This window comes from Pyrus communis, chromosome 12, assembly GCF_963583255.1.
Source record: "Pyrus communis chromosome 12, drPyrComm1.1, whole genome shotgun sequence".
NCBI classification, from domain to species: domain Eukaryota; kingdom Viridiplantae; phylum Streptophyta; class Magnoliopsida; order Rosales; family Rosaceae; genus Pyrus; species Pyrus communis.
This window is the reverse complement of record NC_084814.1, coordinates 1,484,429-1,505,603: the sequence shown is the minus strand read 5'-3', so window position 1 is coordinate 1,505,603 and position 21,175 is coordinate 1,484,429. Positions and strand designations below refer to the sequence as shown.

The 21,175-nt window shown below is 37.8% G+C and overlaps 4 protein-coding genes and 1 pseudogene across 4 annotated transcripts; 4 read left to right on the top strand and 1 right to left on the bottom strand.

The window, feature by feature from the left end:
* The first annotated feature begins 2,852 nt into the window (after window positions 1-2,852).
* LOC137711193 (alcohol acyl transferase 1 allele GSa-like) lies at window positions 2,853-5,305 on the top strand. The gene is made up of 2 exons (XM_068450401.1): window positions 2,853-3,344; window positions 4,280-5,305. Exons 1-2 carry the CDS (start codon window positions 2,904-2,906, stop codon window positions 5,216-5,218), a joined length of 1,380 nt encoding a protein of 459 aa, XP_068306502.1. The 5' UTR covers window positions 2,853-2,903; the 3' UTR covers window positions 5,219-5,305.
* Window positions 5,306-9,161: 3,856 nt separating this feature from the next.
* On the top strand, window positions 9,162-11,590 carry LOC137710791 (alcohol acyl transferase 1 allele RGc-like). The gene is made up of 2 exons (XM_068449918.1): window positions 9,162-9,650; window positions 10,566-11,590. Exons 1-2 carry the CDS (start codon window positions 9,210-9,212, stop codon window positions 11,502-11,504), a joined length of 1,380 nt encoding a protein of 459 aa, XP_068306019.1. The 5' UTR covers window positions 9,162-9,209; the 3' UTR covers window positions 11,505-11,590.
* Window positions 11,591-12,830: 1,240 nt separating this feature from the next.
* On the top strand, window positions 12,831-14,533 carry LOC137711258 (probable polyamine transporter At1g31830; annotated as a pseudogene).
* Window positions 14,534-15,438: 905 nt separating this feature from the next.
* LOC137709745 (uncharacterized) lies at window positions 15,439-18,360 on the top strand. The gene is made up of 5 exons (XM_068448725.1): window positions 15,439-15,864; window positions 16,260-16,355; window positions 16,453-16,501; window positions 17,150-17,279; window positions 17,922-18,360. Exons 1-4 carry the CDS (start codon window positions 15,496-15,498, stop codon window positions 17,236-17,238), a joined length of 603 nt encoding a protein of 200 aa, XP_068304826.1. The 5' UTR covers window positions 15,439-15,495; the 3' UTR covers window positions 17,239-17,279; window positions 17,922-18,360.
* Window positions 18,361-18,787: 427 nt separating this feature from the next.
* LOC137711191 (uncharacterized) lies at window positions 18,788-20,275 on the bottom strand. The gene is made up of 2 exons (XM_068450399.1): window positions 20,035-20,275; window positions 18,788-19,570 (listed from the first exon to the last, which is right to left on the bottom strand). Exons 1-2 carry the CDS (start codon window positions 20,148-20,150, stop codon window positions 18,967-18,969), a joined length of 720 nt encoding a protein of 239 aa, XP_068306500.1. The 5' UTR covers window positions 20,151-20,275; the 3' UTR covers window positions 18,788-18,966.
* Between the last annotated feature and the right edge of the window lie 900 nt (window positions 20,276-21,175).

Sequence of the window (21,175 nt, the reverse complement as noted above, 5' to 3'; positions counted from 1 at the left end):
TTCAGAAGTTAAGCACCGAACATAAGAGTTAAGGATTAGCCGATAACCATGAACATGGAATTGGGGGTTCGGTTAACCAATGCTAGCTTAACCTGCTCGCGATCTTCTCCTCCAAGTCGACTCCTGACCTTCATGTTGCTGTTACAAAGTCTTGATACAATTTGGCTTCTTAATGATGGAATTTTACATATTGTTATATTCAACTCCAATGACTATATGAACACTCGAGTCTAGTTTGGTTTGATTTCTTCTAAAAATTGATGGGGAAGAACAATTGGATGGCTAACCACGAACTTAAATGAACGCAAGTAAAGACATAATTCACAAGAAGTTGCAAAGAGCTGCTGGTTTCATGTTCCTTATAATTAAGTTGAATTCTCAAAAGAGTGTGCATAGCTTGATGAATATTGATGGAGGAAAGTGGGTTCGGCAACTCCATATTGAAGGGGAGGTTGTTGGATGAGAAGATATATCGTGTAAGATGGAGAAGGATTTGGAAAGGGTAATTTTGGTAGATTTGGTGAGTGCGGAGAGTAGATGTAAAACTTTTAAAATCTTGTAGAGTAAAAAGAGTTTGTTGGGTGAGGAGATAAAAGTTGGGTGTAATCAGAAGCTTCATTTCCATTTTAACAAACATAATATTGTCTTCAGTGAGTCCTATCTTTAACCAACATAATATTGTCTTTAGTGAGTTCTATTTTGTCAAGTGATTGACCTTGTATGTGTTTATAAGTAATTGAGTTACTTTTTATATTGTCAATTAGTTTTATGATAGAACAACAACTACTTTTTTTTTTTTTTAATAAACGACATTATCTACACTGAGGGAAAGATGATGGGTTTAAACTCACAGTAGATTAACAATAATGTGGTTCAAATTCGCCTTTGGCAAGAATTGAACCTAAAATTTCTCACTTACAAGTGAAGAGGAATACCACTAGACCATAGTACTAAGTGGCGATGGAACCTCAACTTTCGTCATGGTATCAGACCAAATTGTCTCATGTGTGAAACCCAACACTTGACGTGTTCCACGCCACCTAATTTGTGTTGTTCATGTGCTAAGCTTAAAAATTTGACACACATAAAGGGACATATTGGGAGTATGAATTACACATCGGATAAAAGAGGACCTTGCATCTGCTTATAAGTGATTAAGATGCTCCCTATATTATCGATTAATTTTACAGAGCCTCAACTTTCTTCATTATAACAAACATTTATCATGAGATAATTGGGAGTACAGATCTTCTCCAGATCTAAAAAAACTGAGCCTAATGATTAATTGATCTTGACTGTTGAAATTTGATCTAACGGTTACGATTATTATTACTTTGAGAGATCTTCTATTTATAATCGTTAGATTAAATTTTAACTATCCGAATTATTTGATTCTTAAACTCAATTTTTTTTAGATCCGAAAAGAATCTGTGCTCATAATTGAGTAGTCACCATACCAGATCAATCAAAATTAATATGCCAGTCATTATAAAACAACAATGTTGTCCTTTATAGCAGACGTCTCATCGATGCTTTACAACAATAACAGCTGTAATTGGGGCTGGTACGTACTACGATGTTGGCCTTTTTTGTTCCATTCCTATCAAAGGTTTTCTACCAAACACCTGTCCTCATATCCCTGTTAGTATTCAGTTTTCTGGTTGAAATGAAATTCAGAATTAATGCATATGGACGAATCTGTGGTGTGAAGTGTGAAACGGTCCCATGCACATAACTCTCAACAACATGTTTTTCTCTGGAGTCCATGTTGACCGTGTGCATAGCTTGATGAATATTGGTTCGGCAAACCCATATTGAAGGGGAGGTTGTTGGATGAGAAGATATATCGTGTAAGATGGAGAAGGATTTGGAAGGGGTAATTTTGGTAGATTTGGTGAGTGCGGAGAATAGATGTAAAGTTTTTAAAGTCTTGTAAAGTAAAAGGAGTTCGTTGGGTGAGGAGATAAAAGTTGGGTGTAATCAGAAGCTCCATTTCCATTTTAACAAACATAATATTGTCTTCAGTGAGTCCTATCTTTAACAAACATAATATTGTCTTTAGTGAGTTTTATTTTGTCAAGTGATCGACCTTGCATGTGTTTATAAGTAATTGAGTTATTTTTTATATTGTTAATTAGTTTTATGATACAACAACAACAACTTTTTTTTTTTAATAAACGACATTATCTACACTGAGGGAAAGATGATGAGTTTAAACTCACAGTAGATTAACAATAATATGGTTCAAATTCGCCTTTGGCAAGAATTGAATCTAAAATTTTTCACTTACAAATGAAGAGGAATACCACTAGACCGTAGTACTAAGTGGCGATGGAACCTCAACTTTCGTCATGGTATCAAACCAAATTGTCTCATGTGTGAAGCCCAACACTTGACGTGTTCCACGCCACCTAATTTGTGTTGTTCATGTGCTAAGCTTAAAAATTCGACACACATAAAGGGACATCTGATACGTACTACGATGTTGGCCTTTTTCGTTCCATTCCTATCAAAGGTTTTCTACCAAACACCTAACCTCATATCCCTGTTAGTATTCAGTTTTCTGATGTTGGAAATGAAATTCAGAATTAATGCATATGCACGAATCTATGGTGTGAAGTGTGAAACGGTCCCATGCACATAACTCTCAACAATTTTTCTTTGGAGTCCATGCTGACCGCGTGATTTAAACGTTTCTTTCTAACAACTAACAACATTTTTAATGGAAAAGAAAAGAATCACATTCACAACGGGTGAAAATTTGGACGGAAGAATCGGGAACCCGATAGCATCTGCATAACGCTATATAAGTACTAACTATCAACTCTTAGTTAGCATGCATACCACAAAAAAAAAGTTCCAAAACTTTTGATCTTTTGCTGGTTCTTAAGCTCGTTACTGAAATGATGTCATCCTCAGTACTTCAGGTGAAACGATTGCAGCCGGAACTTATAACTCCGGCAAAGCCAACGCCTCAGGAAACAAAGTTTCTCTCAGATATTGACGACCAAGAAAGCTTGAGATTTCAGGTTCCAGTTATAATGTGTTACAAAGACAACCCTTCACTTAATAAAAATCGTAATCCCGTTAAGGTCATTAAGGAAGCCTTAAGTAGAGCATTAGTGTATTACTACCCTTTAGCTGGAAGGCTTAGGGAAGGGCCTAACAGAAAGCTCATGGTTGATTGCAATGGTGAAGGTATCTTGTTCGTCGAGGCTTCTGCTGATGTCACACTTGAGCAACTAGGAGACAAAATTCTACCCCCTTGTCCACTCTTAGAGGAGTTCTTATTTAATTTTCCAGGCTCTGATGGAATTATAGGTTGTCCTTTGCTGCTGGTTCAGGTGAGTTAATTAATTATCAATTACATTATTTAGTATTTCATATTCATATTTGGTCATAGCCATTAATTCTTTACAAAAAATTTGAAGTAGGTTAAGGGTATAAGTAGTGTTTTTTGCGTTAAGGTCACATACACACGCCGTAGATTTTTTGTAAGAAATTAGTGCAATCAACAACATATGAAATTTTTAATGACAAATAAGGACATATACAAGAAAGCACTAACAATATTGTGAAGTTTGGTGGCACCGCGACTGTTTTAAACTTTTTTTCATAAAATTGGCAACTCATTTCATAAACGAAAATTAATCATACTGCCACCACACCCAAACTTGAACTTATCTACGATACTACCACGCCTCTTTGTTCTTATGATTAAGGAAAGTCACTAGGTGGCTTTGGAAAGAAAAGATTATGAGGCACTTTTCATTATTTTTCGAAACTAATTTTTCTTCAACAATCCTTATGTTTAACACTATACATTGTAAAATTTGTATACACACCGAATAGAGGAAATTATATTTCTACATGGTATCTGCCTAAGTAGGTCCTAGGTTTTCTACCAGTCTCACATCACCTTTATTGTATAGGTTTTCCTTTGCCGTTCTTCTTCTAGGTCTTTTGCATGTCGTCATGTTGTCCTCTTTGTCTTCTGTCTAAATTTTTCTCTTCTATAATCATTTTGTCTAAATTCCTCTCTATTTAAACACTCTTTCAAGTAACTTCAACATGCATGAGACTCTTTCAAAGAGACTCCATCTTTCTTGAATTTTATTCCTAATTTTTATGAAATTTTTGTTTCCTAATTAGATCATCTAATTTAGATGGTTTACTTTTTTTTCTTTTTTTTTTTCGTCTTTTCTTCTAAAGAATTGTTAACTAGCACGAATATGATGATCAAGAAAAAAGTCTAGAAACTAACTTTTGCAATATGCAGGTGACCTGTCTTACATGTGGAGGTTTCATACTTGCATTGCGCCTAAACCACACAATGTGTGATGCACCTGGATTGCTCTTGTTCTTGACCGCCATGGCGGAAATGGCAAGAGGCGCACATGCACCATCTATTCTACCAGTGTGGGAGAGAGAGTTGTTGTTCGCTCGAGATCCACCAAGAATTACATGTGCTCATCATGAATATGAAGACGTGATTGATCATTCTAATGACTCATACCCATCTAGTAACCAGTCAAACATGGTTCAACGATCTTTCTACTTTGGTGCCAAGGAGATGAGAGTCCTTCGAAAACAGATTCCACCCCACCTAATTTCCACTTGCTCCACATTTGACTTGATCACAGCTTGTTTGTGGAAATGTCGCACTCTTGCACTTAAAATTAATCCAAAACAGGCTGTCCGCATTTCATGCATTGTCAATGCACGGGGAAAGCACCACATTGTACGTCTTCCCTTGGGATACTATGGCAATGCATTTGCATTTCCAGCTGCAGTTTCAAAGGTTGAACCACTATGCCAAAATCCATTGGGATATGCTTTGGAGTTGGTGAAGAAGGCTAAAGCTACCATGAATGAAGAATACTTAAGATCAGTGGCAGATCTTATGGTACTAAAAGGGCGACTTCAATATTCATCGACAGGAAGTTATTTTATAGTTTCTGATACAACACGTGCAGGTTTTGGAAATATCAATTTTGGATGGGGACAGCCGGTATTTGCTGGACCTGCCAAGGCCTTGGATTTGATTAGCTTCTACGTTCAACACAAAAACGACACCGAGGATGGAATATTGGTACCAATGTGTTTGCCATTCTCGGCCATGGAGAGATTTCAGCAGGAACTAGAGAGGATTACTCAGGAAACTAAGGAGGATTTATGTAAAAACCTTAGATCAACTAGGATCAAGTCAATGATGTAAGTGTTAAACGTAATGCATTTTCTGTAATGTAGAGTTGTGTCTCTTGGAACTAATCTAAGAGTAATAGTTGTTATCAAAAGGTCTGAATGTTATTAAAAAATAGCCAATAATAAGATGGCCTAGTGTTGTAATAAAAAATTGAAAGCAATAAAATTTAAATTTCAGTTGCCGTTCAAAAGTCATCGTCCATATATATTCTCTTGTATTCTTCCTATCTGCAGTATAACTGAAAACTGCTGATCTTTCCTCCAACAGTAAGAATCAAATTGCCCAAGTGTTAGACAATTTAGTAAGTTTTCAATGGATTTCTTGAAGTATCATGAAAATGTCAGGAAGTTTGAGCCTTTATTTCCTCAAACCAATAAGAGCAAAATGATATATAAGGGATCGAGAACACAAAAATACCCCCTTCGTTAAGATAAAATCGAGTCGGGTTGTTACAACCATGATACTTGAAAGCGTAAGATAGTAATTACAATTGAAGAATACTTACATGAAGGGACTCGTCCAACTCATCCCTAGGTCAAACATAAATGTCTACAAAGACATCGATGTCCGGGAATTTTGAACCCCCCTAAATATAAAAAGATAAGAAAAATGTTAGTATGAAAGAAAAATTAATATTACCAACATGTTAAAAATTGAATATGAAAAACATTATTATTACCTGCCACCGCGCCTCCATCTTATATGAGAAGGGCCTCGAATCCGAATGGTGGAGAAGAGTCTTCTTCTCCTGATTGATATTGTTGGCTTTCGTCTTCTTCTGTTATACCAAAAAAAAATGTATTAGTTCTAATTTGAATGAAATATAAAAAAATCAATAAACATTAGTAAGAAACGTATAATACTTTTAGACTTAATATAAAAAACATACCACATAGCCGGGCTCCTGAAAATGACTACAGAGCCACACCCAATTTTTTCCCGATCCTCAAACTCCTTCGGGCAACCCTCCTCAAGAGCGACCTGCGGATCATCAAATGTCTAAAAATATTGGTGCATGTCTCTCTTCCACTGCTTGTATCATTCAGTGAAGAGCCTATTGACGTACACCAACATATTGTTGTTGATGTCATCGAAATTGTAATTTGTTTGCAATGTAACAAATTAATTACATACATTAAGTAATATAAATATATAAAATTAAAAAAAAAAAAAAAAGCAATAAAAAGGCAAGATACTTCTTGACAAATAAACGCGCACCTTCATCCTCATCTCGTCTGGCATCACCTTCCAAGACTTCTATCACATAGGGCAATAGGTCCGAACGACGTGACCAATGTCGTGGGCCAATGCACTATGTTGCTCCAGCGTTGGTGCACCCTGATGTCAGCCATCGTATCTGATTGTGATACGTCTGTTGGTCACTTGGGTGACCTTCGCCATCTTCAACTTGCGACACAGTCCCTGGGTATTTTTCTTTGTTGAAAAAAAAAAAAAACAGTCAAACAAACACTACAAATTATACCAAAATTTCGGCAGAACCTCCCCTAAAGTTATAACAATTCCCAAACCCTGGACATTGTAATAATATTATATGATATCCAACAACAATCACAACTAGGGGTGGGCAAACGAGCATGGACCCGCGGGTAGGGGCGGGTCCATTTTTTTTAAATCTGGAACGGGGCGGAGTGGGGCGAGTCCTAATTGCTGAAGAAACGGGTCCCCGACCCGAACCGTTTCCACCTTCCAAAAATTTGTTTGTCTCTCAGACAAAACTCTCAATCTCTCTCACTCTCCCTCTCTTACATCTCTATCCCTCGCCTTTGCAACTCACTCTATCGGGATTTCTATATTGAAACTGCCAAGTGTCAAGCAAATAAACATCAATAATTTGTTAAACTGAAAACGGAATGACAAAACTAAGAAAGAAGTAACTTTTACCGCTATAACAGCAGCATCCGTCAGAAAATACATGAAGTCACCATCAATGCCAAGCTGCACACAGACTTGGTCAATATGCAAGTGACAAGTGAAAAAAAAAAAATATATCCCACCGGTGGGAACTGGACTCATGATTTACAAATGGTGGGTGCAAAGTGTGAAATTCCAACCTGGGTTGCACCAAACAACGCCCTTATTGCTTTTCCATTAGTTGTTGGACTTTGTTCAATGATACGAGTAGTTTCTTGAAGTGCAGCTTTACATTGTGGACCTGCAGATTCCAAGGTGAAGCCCTCAAGATGGCTAGTTGTAAATCTACACAATGTGGACTGGAATTTGTATCTCAACACTCTCCTTTGGAATCTCAACTATTGGGACTCGATAAGTACACTTGCCGGAGAGGTAGAAAACCCAAAGAAAACTCTCCCAAAGGCTCTGTTTTATGCTTTGATATTAGTTGTTCTTGGATATCTTTTCCCACCCTTAATGGGTACTGGGGCTGTTCCACTCGACCGTGACTTGTGGACCGATGGATATTTCTCAGACATTGCCAAAATAATTGGGGGAGTTTGGTTGAGATGGTGGATCCAAGGGGCTGCAGCAGTGTCGAACATGGGGATGTTTGTTGCTGAAATGAGCAGCGACTCCTTCCAACTTCTTGGGATGGCAGAACGAGGGATGCTCCCTAAGGTTTTGGTGAGCGTTCTCGTCATGGAACCCAAGTAATTGGCATTTTGTTCTCAGCTTCTGGGGTCCTTTCGCTATCTTGGTTGAGCTTTCAAGAGATTGTAGCCGCAGAAAACTTCTTGTACTGTTTTGGAATGATCTTGGAGTTTATATCGTTGATACGGTTAAGAGTGAAGTACCCAGCTACATCTCATCCTTACAAGATAATTTTATTTTAACAAACGACATTATCTACACCGAGGGAAAGATGATGGGTTTAGACTCACAATGGATTAACAATAATGTGGTACAAATTCGTCTTTGGCAAAAATTTAACCTAAAATCGCTCACTTACAAGTAAAGAGGAATACCACTAGACCATAGTCCTAAGTGGCAATGGAACCTCAACTTTCGTCATGGTATCAGACCAAATTGTCTCATGTGTGAAGCCCATCACTTGAAGTGCTCCACGCCACCTAGTTTGTGTTGTTCATATGCTAAACTTAAAAATTCGACACACATAAAGGGTCATATTGGGAGTATGAATTACACATCGGATAAAAGAGGACCTTGCATCTGCTTATAAATGATTAAGTTGCTTCCTATATTATCGATTAATTTTACGAAACCTCAACTTTCTTCATCATAACAAACATTTATCATGAGATAATTGAGAAGTACAGATCTTCTCCAGATCTAAAAAAACTAAGCCTAAGGATCAATTGATCTTGACTGTTGAAATTTGATCCAACGGTTACGATTATTATTACTTTGAGGGATCTTCTCTTTATAATCGTTAGATCAAATTTTAACGATCCGAATTATTTGATTCTTAGACTCAATTTTTTTTAGATTCAAAAAAAATCTGTGCTCATAATTGAGTAGTCACCATACCAGACCAATCAAAATTTATATGCCAGTCATTATAAAACAACAACGTTGTCCTTTATAGCAGACGTCTCATCCATGCTTTACAATAATGATAGCTGTAATTGGGGCAGGTACGTACTATGATGTTGGCCTTTTTCATTCAATTCCTATCAAAGGTTCTCTATCGAACACCTGTCCTCATATCCCTGTTAGTATTCAGTTTTCTGGTTGAAATGAAATTCAGAATTAATGCATATGCACGAATCTGTGGTGTGAAGTGTGAAACGGTCCCATGCACATAACTCTCAACAACATGTTTTTCTCTGGAGTCCATGTTGACCGCGTGACTTAAATGTTACTTTTCAACAACTAACAACATTTTTAATGGAAAAGAAACGAATCACATTCACAACGGGTGAAAACTTGGACGGAAGAATCGGGAACCCTATAGCATTTGCATAACGCTATATAAGTAGTGACTATCAACTTTTAGTTAGCATGCATACCACAAAATAAAAGTTCCAAAACCTTTGATCTTTTGCTGGTTCTTAAGCTCGTTAATGAAATGATGCCACTCTCAGTACTTCAGGTGAAACGATTGCAGCCGGAACTTATAACTCCGGCAAAGGCAACGCCTCAAGAAACAAAGTTTCTCTCAGATATTGACGATCAAGAAGGCTTGAGATTTCAAGTTCCAATTATAATGTGTTACAAAGACAACCCTTCACTTAATAAAAATCGTAATCCCGTTAAGGTGATTAGGGAAGCCTTAAGTAGAGCATTAGTGTATTACTACCCTTTAGCTGGAAGGCTTAGGGAAGGGCCTAACAGAAAGCTCATGGTCGATTGCAATGGTGAAGGTATCTTGTTTGTCGAGGCTTCTGTTGATGTCACACTTGAGCAACTAGGAGACAAAATTCTACCCCCTTGTCCACTCTTAGAGGAATTCTTATTTAATTTTCCAGGCTCTGATGGAATTATTGGTTGTCCTTTGCTGCTGGTTCAGGTGAGTTAATTAATTATCAATTAATTATTTAGTTTTTCATATTCATATTTGGTCATAGCCATTAATTCTTTACAAAAAATTTGAAGTATGTTAAGGGTATGAGTAGTGTTTTTTGCGTTAAGGTCGCATACACACACCCTAGATTTTTTGTAAGAAATTAGTGCAATCAACAATGTATGAAATTTTTAATGACAAATAAGGACATATACAAGAAAGCACTACCAATATTGTAAAGTTTGGTGGCACCGCAACTGTTTTTAACGTTTTTCATAAAATTGGCAACCCTTTTCATAAACGAAAATTAATCATACTGCCACCACACCCAAACTTGAACTTATCTACGATACTACCACTCCTCTTTGTTCTTATGATTAAGGAAAGTCACTAGGTGGCTTTGGAAAGAAAAGATTATGAGGCACTTTTCATTATTTTTCGAAACTAATTTTTCTTCGACAATCCTTATGTTTAACACTATACATTGTAAAATTTGTATACACACCGAATTGAGGAAATTATATTTCTACATGGTATCTGCCTAAGTCGGTCCTAGGTTTTCTACCAGTCTCACATCACCTTTATTGTGTAGGTTTTCCTTTGCCGTTCTTCTTCTAGGTCTTTTGCATGTCGTCATGTCGTCCTTTGTCTTCTGTCTAAAATTTTTTCTTCTATAAGCATTTTGTCTAAATTCCTCTATATTTAAACACTCTTTCAAGTAACTTCAACAGGCATGAGACTCTTTCAAAGAGACTCCATCTTTCTTGAACTTTATTCCTATTTTTGTTTCCTAATTAGATCATCTAATTTAGAAGTTTTTTTTTTTTTTTTTTTTTTTGTCTTTTCTTCTAAAGAATTGTTAACTAGCACAAATATGATGATCAAGAAAAAAGTCTAGAAACTAACTTTTGCAATATGCAGGTGACCTGTCTTACATGTGGAGGTTTCATACTTGCATTGCGCCTAAACCACACAATGTATGATGCACCTGGATTGCTCTTGTTCCTGACCGCCATTGCGGAAATGGCAAGAGGTGCACATGCACCATCTATTCTACCAGTGTGGGAGAGAGAGTTGTTGTTCGCTCGAGATCCACCAAGAATTACATGTGCTCATCATGAATATGAAGACGTGATTGATCATTCTAATGACTCATACCCATCTAGTAACCAGTCAAACATGGTTCAACGATCTTTCTACTTTGGTGCCAAGGAGATGAGAGTTCTTCGAAAACAGATTCCACCCCACCTAATTTCCACTTGCTCCACATTTGACTTGGTCACAGCTTGTTTGTGGAAATGTCGCACTCTTGCACTTAAAATTAATCCAAAACAGGCTGTCCGTGTTTCATGCACTGTCAATGCACGGGGAAAACACCACAATGTACGTCTTCCCTTGGGATACTATGGCAATGCATTTGCATTTCCAACTGCAATTTCAAAGGCTGAACCTCTATGCAAAAATCCATTGGGATATGCTTTGGAGTTGGTGAAGAAGGCTAAAGCTACCATGAATGAAGAATACTTAAGATCAGTGGCAGATCTTATGGTACTAAGAGGGCGACCTCAATATTCATCGACAGGAAGTTATTTTATAGTTTCTGATACAACACGTGCAGGTTTTGGAGATGTCAATTTTGGATGGGGACAGCCAGTATTTGCTGGACCCGCCAAGGCCTTGGATTTGATTAGCTTCTACGTTCAACACAAAAACGACACCGAGGATGGAATATTGGTACCAATGTGTTTGCCATTCTCGGCCATGGAGAGATTTCAGCAGGAACTAGAGAGGATTACTCAGGAAACTAAGGAGGATTTATGTAACAACCTTAGATCAACTAGGATCAAGTCAATGATGTAAGTGTTAAACGTAATGCATTTTCTGTAATGTAGAGTTGTGTCTCTTGGAACTAATCTAAGAGTAATAGTTGTTATCAAAAGGTCTGAATGTTATTAAAAAATAGCCAATAATAAGATGGCCTAGTGTTGTAATAAAAAATTGAAAGCAATAAAATTAAATTTTAGTTGCCGTTCAAAAGTCATCGTCCATATATATTCTCTTGTATTCTTCCTTTCTGCAGTATAACTGAAAATTGCTGATCTTTCCTCCAACAGTAAGAATCAAATTGCCCAAGTGTTAGACAATTTAGTAAGTTTTCAATGGATTTCTTGAAGTATCATGAAAATGTCAGGAAGTTTGAGCCTTTATTTCCTCAAACCAATAAGAGCAAAATGATATATAAGGGATCGAGAACACAAAAATACCCCCTTCGTTCAGATAAAATCTAGTGGGGTTGTTACAACAATTATACTTGAAAGTGTAAGATGGTAATTACAATTGAAGAATACTTACATGAAGGGACTCATCCAACTCATCCCTGGGTCAAACATAAATGTCTGCAAAGACATCGATGTCCGGGAATTTTGAACCCCCCTAAATATAAAAAGATAAGAAAATTGTTAGTATGAAAGAAAAATTAATATTACTGACATATTAAAAATTGAATATGAAAAGCTTTATTATTACTTGCCACCGCGCCTCCATCCTATATGAGAAGGGCCTCGAACTCGAATGGTGGAGAAGAGTTTTCTTCTCCTGATTGATCTTGTTGGCTTTCGTCTTCTTCTGTTATACGAAAAAAAAAATGTATTAGTTCTAATTTAAATGAAATATAAAAAAATCAATAAATATTAGTAAGAAACGTATAATACTTTTAGACTTAATAAAAAAAAAACGTACCACATAGCGGGGCTCCTGAAAATGACTGTAGAGCTACACCCAATTTTTTCCCGATCCTCAAACTCCTTCGGGCAACCCTTCTCAAGAGCGACCTCTGGATCATCAAATGTCTGAAAATATTGGTGCATGTCTCTCTTCCACTGCTTGTATCGTTCAGTGAAAAGCCTGTTGACGTACACCAACATATTGTTGTTGATGTCATCAAAATTGTAATTCGTTTGCAATTTAACAAATTAATTACATACATTAGGTAATATAAATATATAAAATTAAAAAAAAAAAGCAATAAAAAGGCAGGATATTTATCGACAAATAAGCGCGCACCTTCATCCTCACCTCGTCTGGCATCGCCTTCCAAGACTTCTATTGCATAGGGCAATAGGTTCGAACAACGTGACCAATGTCGTGGGCCAATGCACTATGTTGCTCCAGCGTTGGTGCAGCCTGATGTCAGCCATCGTATCTGATTGTGATACGTCCGTTGGTCACTTGGGTGACCTTCGCCATCTTCAATTGGCGACACGGTCCCTGGGTATTTTTCTTTGTTGGAAAAAAAAAAAAAAACAGTCAAACAACCACTACAAATTATACCAAAATTTCAGCAGAACCTCCCCTAAAGTTATAACAATTCCCAAACCCTGGACATTGTAATAATAATATATGATATCCAACAACAATCACAACTAGGGGTGGGCAAACGGGCATGGACCTGCGGGTAGGGGCGGGTCCAATTTTTTTAAATCTGGAATGGGGCGGAGTGGGGCGAGTCCTAATTGCTGAGGAAACGGGTCCTCGACCCGGACCGTTTCCACCTTCCAAAAATTTGTTTTTCTCTCAGACAAAACTCTTAATCTCTCTCACTCTCCCTCTCCCTCTCTTTCATCTCTATCCCTCGCCTTTGCAACTCACTCTATCGGGATTTCTATATTGAAACTGCAAAGTGTCAAGCAAATAAACATAAATAATTTGTTAAACTGAAAACGGAGTGACAAAACTAAGAAAGAAGTAACTTTTACCGCTATAACAGCAGCATCCGTCAGAAAATACATGAAGTCACCATCAATGCCAAGCTGCACACAGACTTGGTCAATATGCAAGTGACAAGTGAAAAAAAAAAATATCCCACGGGTGGGAACTGGACCCATGATTTACAAATGGTGGGTGCAAAGTGTGAAATTCCAACCTGGGTTGCACCAAACAACGCCCTTATTGCTTTTCCATTAGTTGTTAAGACTTTGTTCAATGATACGAGTAGTTTCTTGAAGTGCAGCTTTACATTGTGGACCTGCAGATTCCAAGGTGAAGCCCTCGAGATGGCTGGTTGTAAATCTACACAATGTGGACTGGAATTTGTATCTCAACACTCTCCTTTGGAATCTCAACTATTGGGACTCGATAAGTACACTTGCCGGAGAGGTAGAAAACCCAAAGAAAACTCTCCCAAAGGCTCTGTTTTATGCTTTGATATTAGTTGTTCTTGGATATCTTTTCCCACCCTTAATGGGTACTGGGGCTGTTCCACTCGACCGTGACTTGCGGACCGATGGATATTTCTCAGACATTGCCAAAATAATTGGGGGAGTTTGGTTGAGATGGTGGATCCAAGGGGCTGTAGCAGTGTCGAACATGGGGATGTTTGTTGCTGAAATGAGCAGCGACTCCTTCCAACTTCTTGGGATGGCAGAACGAGGGATGCTCCCTAAGTTTTTTGGTGAGCGTTCTCGTCATGGAACCCAAGTAATTGGCATTTTGTTCTCAGCTTCTGGGGTCCTTTCGCTATCTTGGTTGAGCTTTCAAGAGATTGTAGCCGCAGAAAACTTCTTGTACTGTTTTGGAATGATCTTGGAGTTTATATCGTTGATACGGTTAAGAGTGAAGTACCCAGCTACATACGTCCTTACAAGATACCCGTTGGAACAGTTGGAGCCATTCTTATGTTTATTCCTCCAACCGCACTAATTTGTGTAGTTTTGGCTCTTTCAACACTCAAGATCGTAGTTGTGAGCCTTGTCGCTATATTGATCGGCCTTGTGATGCAGCCATGTCTCACTTACGTTGAGAGAAAGAGGTGGATCAAGTTCTCCGTCAGCGCCGACCTCCCAGGTCTTCACGGTGCTAATCAGGGAAGGGTTGGCGCCATAAGACAGTAGTATGTCCTCATTCCTCAATATATATGCAAAGTCATTGTATACTCACAACTGCAGGACGTTGGTGTTGAAGTGATGACTGCTCGCTACCGTATACAATTGCATTGCCTCGAACACAGAGATCCGGAGAGGACATTTGCAGAAACTTTGAAATGTAGGATGCATGTTGTGACTTGTGGGAGGGATGTAAATTGCATGTCCCTCCTTGGAGGTGGCATACAAAAATAAGAAATTTCACCAGCTTCCAGTCTCCTATAACTTCTGCGTTCTAGTTTTATAATTCCATCATTTCAAATTTCATGTTTTAAGGCATCATTTGATTAAAAAATCTTGAAATTACATTGAATTCAGAATTGCCAACGAGATTAAAAACTTGAATTTTTAATCTATCATGCAATTGAAACGTTCCGTGGTTCCTTGAATTTGCAACACATTTTTTATTTTATTTTTTTTAACAAAGCGATATTCCTAATGTACGAGAAATTCAAACTCAAGTGTAAGGAATGGACAAATAGAGTTCCCTCCAAATCTGCACAAAACACATCATTATGATGTTTCAAGTACCTTAACCGTTATTAAAACAATATACCAAACACAACATCACCTGTGATGCATTGAAATAATAATGAAGATTGTTGAATATATAATATCTGTTTCGTTAAATCTCACCTGTACATTTTACTTTGCATCAAATGTAACGTTCTAGTGTAGATTTCACACCTTCACTACCTTTTAGTTAGCAAATAATATCTAACAAAAGAAAATGATAAAATTCATTGAAGGTCGATACAATTATTATTTTTTATTTCAGTATTTTGTTAGCCCAAAATGTGCATAAAAAATCCCGTACATATAAATAGACACCTGTCAAGGCGCCAACTCCATTTTCTTAGAAAATTTGAAATTTTCAAAACACAGAGCTGAGAGAGGAAAAACTGAAAGAAGACGAGTAAGCGACGGGAGAGATGAAGAAAAGCGGCGGAAGCGGAAGCGGAAGTCGAACCCGGAGATGCTTAACCGCGAACTTTCTGGAAACGCGGTTACAATTTCCAGTGGCTTCTTCCCCTGCAAACCAACCGTCACCGAAATCACCAATTTTCAATGCCAGCAGCAGGCGCAAGAGGGCTGCCGACGCTGCCGGAGGAGGAGCCTCAGCCTCTGTTGTGGCGGCGCTCATGGAATCCCCCAAAAGTAACGCTTTAGCTTCGATTCCTGATCTCAAGCACCTCGCCTCCTCTCGTCTCCGCGATCTCAAGCTCCACGTCGACAGATCCCACTGTGAGATCCTCAAGGATTTTGATTCCTCTCAATCTCGCCTCCACAAGCGATTCAAGGTCTCTCTCTCTCTCTCTCATATTGATTCTCTGTTGTCGTACTTTTGCATTATTTAGTCTCGGAGTTGGTGGATTAGTGTCTGTTTGGTTGCTGAGAAAATAACTGAGAGAACAGAAATTTGAATTTTCGCCAAAAATAACATTATGTTGATTTAATCTCACTTTCATATCATAATTAAATCTCATTACTGTTATAAGGTCTGCTAAAGCAAAATAAATTTAAATCTAATTAATTCTTAATTATAATTAAAACTTTATGTCTATTTAATATAAGGTTTTGTCTGCTGTATGATGAACTAGTACTCAGTGGTAGTAATTGTTGGGGAAGAGGAGCATTGGAATTCAGTCTAGGGCACGATTTTTTCACCTAATTATACGTCTCTTTGTACCGTCAGATCCAGAGCCAGGCATGCCAACAAGTGTTGGATGAAGCAGATAAGGAATACAAGAAGATGACCCAAAGGATTACTGAAAGTCGGGAAGCAATGGCGGTATATTAATCTAGTCTTTCTTTGTTTCGTTTACTTACTTCTGATTGTATGTTTGTAGTGCTTATTCATCAAGTGCATCCTACTGCTTTTTTATCAGGCTTCATATGCAGAGTTCATGGCAGATGCACAGAGCACCGCTTCTCGTGGTATGTCTTCAGTTTAAAACCTCTCTGACATGCTTAAAATATGTGGATTCTTTGTAAGTTATGTCTTGGTAATAATGTCGTACTGATGGAGTCTGGATTCAATCATCTCTACTAACCAACATTCTATGTTACATTATCATCAAAACATTTAAGAGACGTCGTTCATTTTGAGGCTTTGACGAGTGATTATTGTGTCCATATGTGGAAATCGTTTTTAGTCTCATGTTCGAAGTGATACAGGTTGGATAACATCTCCTTATCTGGTAAGTTTCACATTGCCATTAAAACTATTGGGGCGATAATGGCTAACTATTTAGTGTGCTAACTTAGGTTCTTCAGTTTGTTAGCTGTTTTGTTTTCTGTTTAGCGTCTGTTTTTTCGTTCTCTTTGCTGCTCCTTTTTAATTAGTTCTCGGCCCTACGCTGGAGATTGTTCAGGTGGGGTTTTAGGCTCTGTCCCTTTTGAGTTTTCTTGTTTGCCTAGTTGCCTTTGTTCTAAGAAGCGAATCATTGATCAAAAACAAGATATTGTATAACTGCGGAGAAGAGAAAGAAGATTGAACTAACAATCTAACTTGAGCCAACAGTGTATAAACTACTTTTTTCATTCTGAGTACTTTTTCTCTGGGCTGTATTTCATACTTTTCAGCTTGCAAAACATCAATCGCTGAGCTTTCGCAGTCCTTTGAGAAACAAATTGATGCTCTTCGCAGCCGTTATGGCATTCAAACAAATTAGCAATCAATTGTCCTTGCAATATTATCTACTGAAAACCTTAGGTGAGTGTTCTACTTTTTAAAACTGTTTACTGCTGGTGGGATAATTCAGTTTTATGTGTTTTTAAGCGTCTGATTATGCTGTTTTGTTTTACTGCATATGCTATACATAGATTTACATCATTACAAGCTGTACTAGATTTGAGAAAGAAAAAAAGGAGGAGAGAAAGTAGGTTGTCAGTCGTAGAGTATCGGATGGATGCTCGTGATGGGATATTAATAAATTGCTAGAACAAGGGAGACATCTTTAATGTATTCAAAGGAGTTCAGATGCTTGTGCTAATTCATCTATTTTGGTGGAACATTGTTGGATCAATTAATCTTCAGGCTCGTACATGTCGACCTAATAAGCAAATATAACACTTAATAAACAGCTGCAGAATGCATATCTCCAAGTTTGAGTGAGAAATATGACATTACTTGCATATCTCCGCCTAAGTTTGAGTAAGAAGTATGACAATACTTGCGTGTCCCCAAACTAGACGGAGACAAGCGATTTGGGGAGGGGGAATCGAATTCAGTTTCTATTTCAATATAACGTGCAAAAGTATTTATATGAATTATGATACCCTGAGATCGTTCATGGTTTAATAGCCCTCGTACCTTCATATGCAGGTTTTTTACATTGTTGGTTTGTGTTTTCAGGCATGTATAGTGGTGACGAAAGCAATCGAGACTCCGACGGATCTTGAACAAGAACGACTGATTGGATCAAAAGGGATTTGAAACAATAGCTTGTTACGGTTTCATTACTAAACAGAAAAGTGCATTTCAAAGTATATTGTGGTTACATGATCAAACACAAATTCATTGGGTTGTATATGAGTGGCTGAATGTTACGCTAGTAAATAATTTAGACCAGTGCTTAGCTTTGTGCCTAATGTGTCTATTGAGTTAAGCCCTAAATAATTAATTAGTTCACAAAATTAAAGCCTAATATATTAAGATCTTAATTTCCTTCTTACCCTCTAATTTAAGATCTTAATTTCCTACTTGCATTGGATTTATTTTGATTTCCACGCCAATAAGAGAGTCCTTTTTCAAGGGTTGTGAGCGTGTTTCCATGAAGGTAACTGGTTACGAGTAAGAGAAAGTCATAGCATAGGTGATCCTTACCCATGAAGTTAGTTTACTTAGAGGTTGCGATGGCCTCCTCGACATTAGACAGAAAAATGATACGCTAAATGAAAATCTGCGCCCAAGTCTTCAGTTTCATCAAGAATCCATGGTCTCTCATGTCCATTGCTAGAAACAGAATGGCGCCGAAACGTACCTTTCTTATCTTCGACGGAGTGTCTCAGTTGCAAACTTGCAATTTTTTAGTGTGGCAAAAACAAGTGAGCATTCCACAGTAAGCTATCGCAGAGAAGAAACAGTTGCCAAATGCAACCTCGACATACAGAGCTTTTGCAACCATGAAGGTATACATGACCGAGTAGACTCTGTATTAGCCTAGCTTAAAACAATTCGAGCCATTGCCCAACAACGAAAGTAAAAGGCAACAGAGAACGACTTTGAAACACAAGTTTTTATTTGGAAGAGGAGAAAAAAAGAACACACACACTTTCTAACAAGTCTTTAAACCGATGATACCCTATAAACATAGTGCAAAGAGCTACATTTTGCTTAGACTACAGCAGTTAGCTGCTTGACTAAGATCGTTCTACCACATTAGTCTCTTGTAGCAGCTTCATTTCTCCTCGTCTTGCATATCATCGGCAGTTAGAAGATGATTCAATGCAACTTTGGCCTTTTTACGTTCCCCTGCGGCTTCCTCAGAGTCATTTTTGTCTCCCTTCCGCTTCAGACTTTCATCCTCGGGCTGTTTATCGTTCCCAGAAGTTGCAGCTTCACCTTCCGGTTTCACTTCTTCCTGCACGGATGGCTTTGGATCAGATTCTTTATCTTTCTGTTTACCATCCATATCTTCTGTCTTGGATGACCTTTCACACTCTTCTAAACAAGAGCGGACATCATCGCTGTTAGCAAGATCAAGAGGGGTCTTCCCAGCTTTTGTCTTCACACTCAGATTGGCACCTTTCTTTACCAGATACTTGATAAGCTCGACATGAGACCCTTGAACAGCATAGTGGAGCGGAGTGAAGCCTTTGCGAGTGGAAGCTTTTATAGAAGCCCCAGATGAAAGCAGAGTGCGAACGACCTCTAAATGTCCCTTTTGGGCAGCAAAGTGTATAGCACCCATATCGTCCATAGCAGCAGCACCAACATCCGCCTTGTGGCTACAGAGAAAATTCACCACCTCCGTTTGGCCAGACCATGCCGCTAAATGTAGTCTTTGATCAAAACCACTTGTCAAGGAAACATAATTTGAATTCTACATTGTGGACACTGGACACTACAATACGAAGATTAAACTTGAACAAGGCAAGAAACTTGGAACGAAAAGATTTCAGGAAACTAGGAAATTTAACGATGAATAAGTACTCAACACAAAAACCCGAGCCAGCCACTTTCTAAGTTGCCCGGAAAGTAAAGCAAATCGAGTAACTAAGAACACATTTGAAGAACAAATCTTTACATCCATATGAACAATGCGGTGACTAAATACATCTTTTTCGGATAATCGATGCCAAGGATTCGGCCATTTATTATCCTACAACGCCACTGCGCTCGGTTTATGCGATTCATAGCACCATGGCATTCAAAAATTGAAGCAAATTCATTCATATATTCATTCTCACAGGCAGAAAAGTGTGTGTAGAGAGAGAGAGAGAGAGAGAGAGAGAGAGAAGGATACGGAGTTCTGGAGTGCTTGTCTCTGGAATTGACGGCGAGAGGGTTGGAGGCGAGAATTGACTGCAGTGAAGGAAGATTACCGGACCTTGCAGCTGCGTGAACATTTTCGCTCGCCATGTCCCTTCTTCTCTCTTCAGCTACTGAAACACAACCACGAGGAAAAGGGGTAAATTGCAGTGTCTGAATTTATCAAAACCCTAAAATCCTTCGACCCTCAAACAGACCATCCTTCAAATTAATTTAAAAAATTAAAACTGAGAAAAAATTTAACATTTTTTTTATAAAAGCAAATAGATAATTATGAAATTATCTTTGGAAAATATTCGGAGGCATCGAACCTTCAATATGCCAGTAGAGCTCTAGTACGAATTAGTAACTTAAAGCAAAGCTAAACATTCAATTTTTATTTAAGCATTTGTCAAAAGTTCGTCTTTACAACGATTAATCAAAATTCCAAATCGGTTCAGTATTTAACTATTATATAAAACTAGATTCAGAATAAATAAAAAAACCTAAAAATTCGTTGTTTGAATACATAGTGCCATGCATCTCAAATCTTCACAAATTATCGAAAATCAGTTTAATGGCACCATAAATTGCCACTTCTCGCCCTCTTTATATTCGTACTAGTGTGCTTGATGCATGCAAATTTTGTAATTACCTCTATTTTAATCAGTTATTACCATTTCCTTCATTTGAACAAATCTAGAAAGTTCTTATCATGTAATGATCAATTCGGAAAATCTATGATTGAAATCTTTAATATTCTTTTAGTTATTTCTTGTATTTACACAATGTCGTTACCCACTATTACTAAGAACATCCAATATCCTAATGTGCTATGAAATAATTATTATCCTTTGATTACCTTTTGGAAAAACCTACGAATGAAATCTTCAGTTGTGTTTGATATTTAAGCCCAATGTTGTCACCCATTGTTACTATAAACTGAAAGAAACCTCATGAACGAAAGAAAGATGAGAAAGTGAGGAAGAAACCTATGTAGAATTAGAGACAACTTCCAAAAAAAGGTGGAATAAACAAGAACAAGAGGGATCCTCCCGAAGAAGATCCTTCCCCTTCTTTCTTTTTTTCAAAGAAAATGAGGATATTAACAAAATCGATGAAATAAAAAAGATCCA

Coding starts and splice junctions, on each gene's coding strand:
- LOC137711193 (XM_068450401.1), top strand. CDS start 2,904: ATGATGTCATCCTCAGTACTTCAGGTGAAACGATTGCAGCCGGAACTT. Junction 3,345..4,279: donor GTCCTTTGCTGCTGGTTCAG/GTGAGTTAATTA, acceptor TGCAATATGCAG/GTGACCTGTCTTACATGTGG.
- LOC137710791 (XM_068449918.1), top strand. CDS start 9,210: ATGATGCCACTCTCAGTACTTCAGGTGAAACGATTGCAGCCGGAACTT. Junction 9,651..10,565: donor GTCCTTTGCTGCTGGTTCAG/GTGAGTTAATTA, acceptor TGCAATATGCAG/GTGACCTGTCTTACATGTGG.
- LOC137709745 (XM_068448725.1), top strand. CDS start 15,496: ATGAAGAAAAGCGGCGGAAGCGGAAGCGGAAGTCGAACCCGGAGATGC. Junction 15,865..16,259: donor GCCTCCACAAGCGATTCAAG/GTCTCTCTCTCT, acceptor TTGTACCGTCAG/ATCCAGAGCCAGGCATGCCA. Junction 16,502..17,149: donor ACAGAGCACCGCTTCTCGTG/GTATGTCTTCAG, acceptor CATACTTTTCAG/CTTGCAAAACATCAATCGCT.
- LOC137711191 (XM_068450399.1), bottom strand. CDS start 20,150: ATGGCGAGCGAAAATGTTCACGCAGCTGCAAGGTCCGGTAATCTTCCT. Junction 19,571..20,034: donor GACAAGCACTCCAGAACTCC/GTATCCTTCTCT, acceptor TTTTGATCAAAG/ACTACATTTAGCGGCATGGT.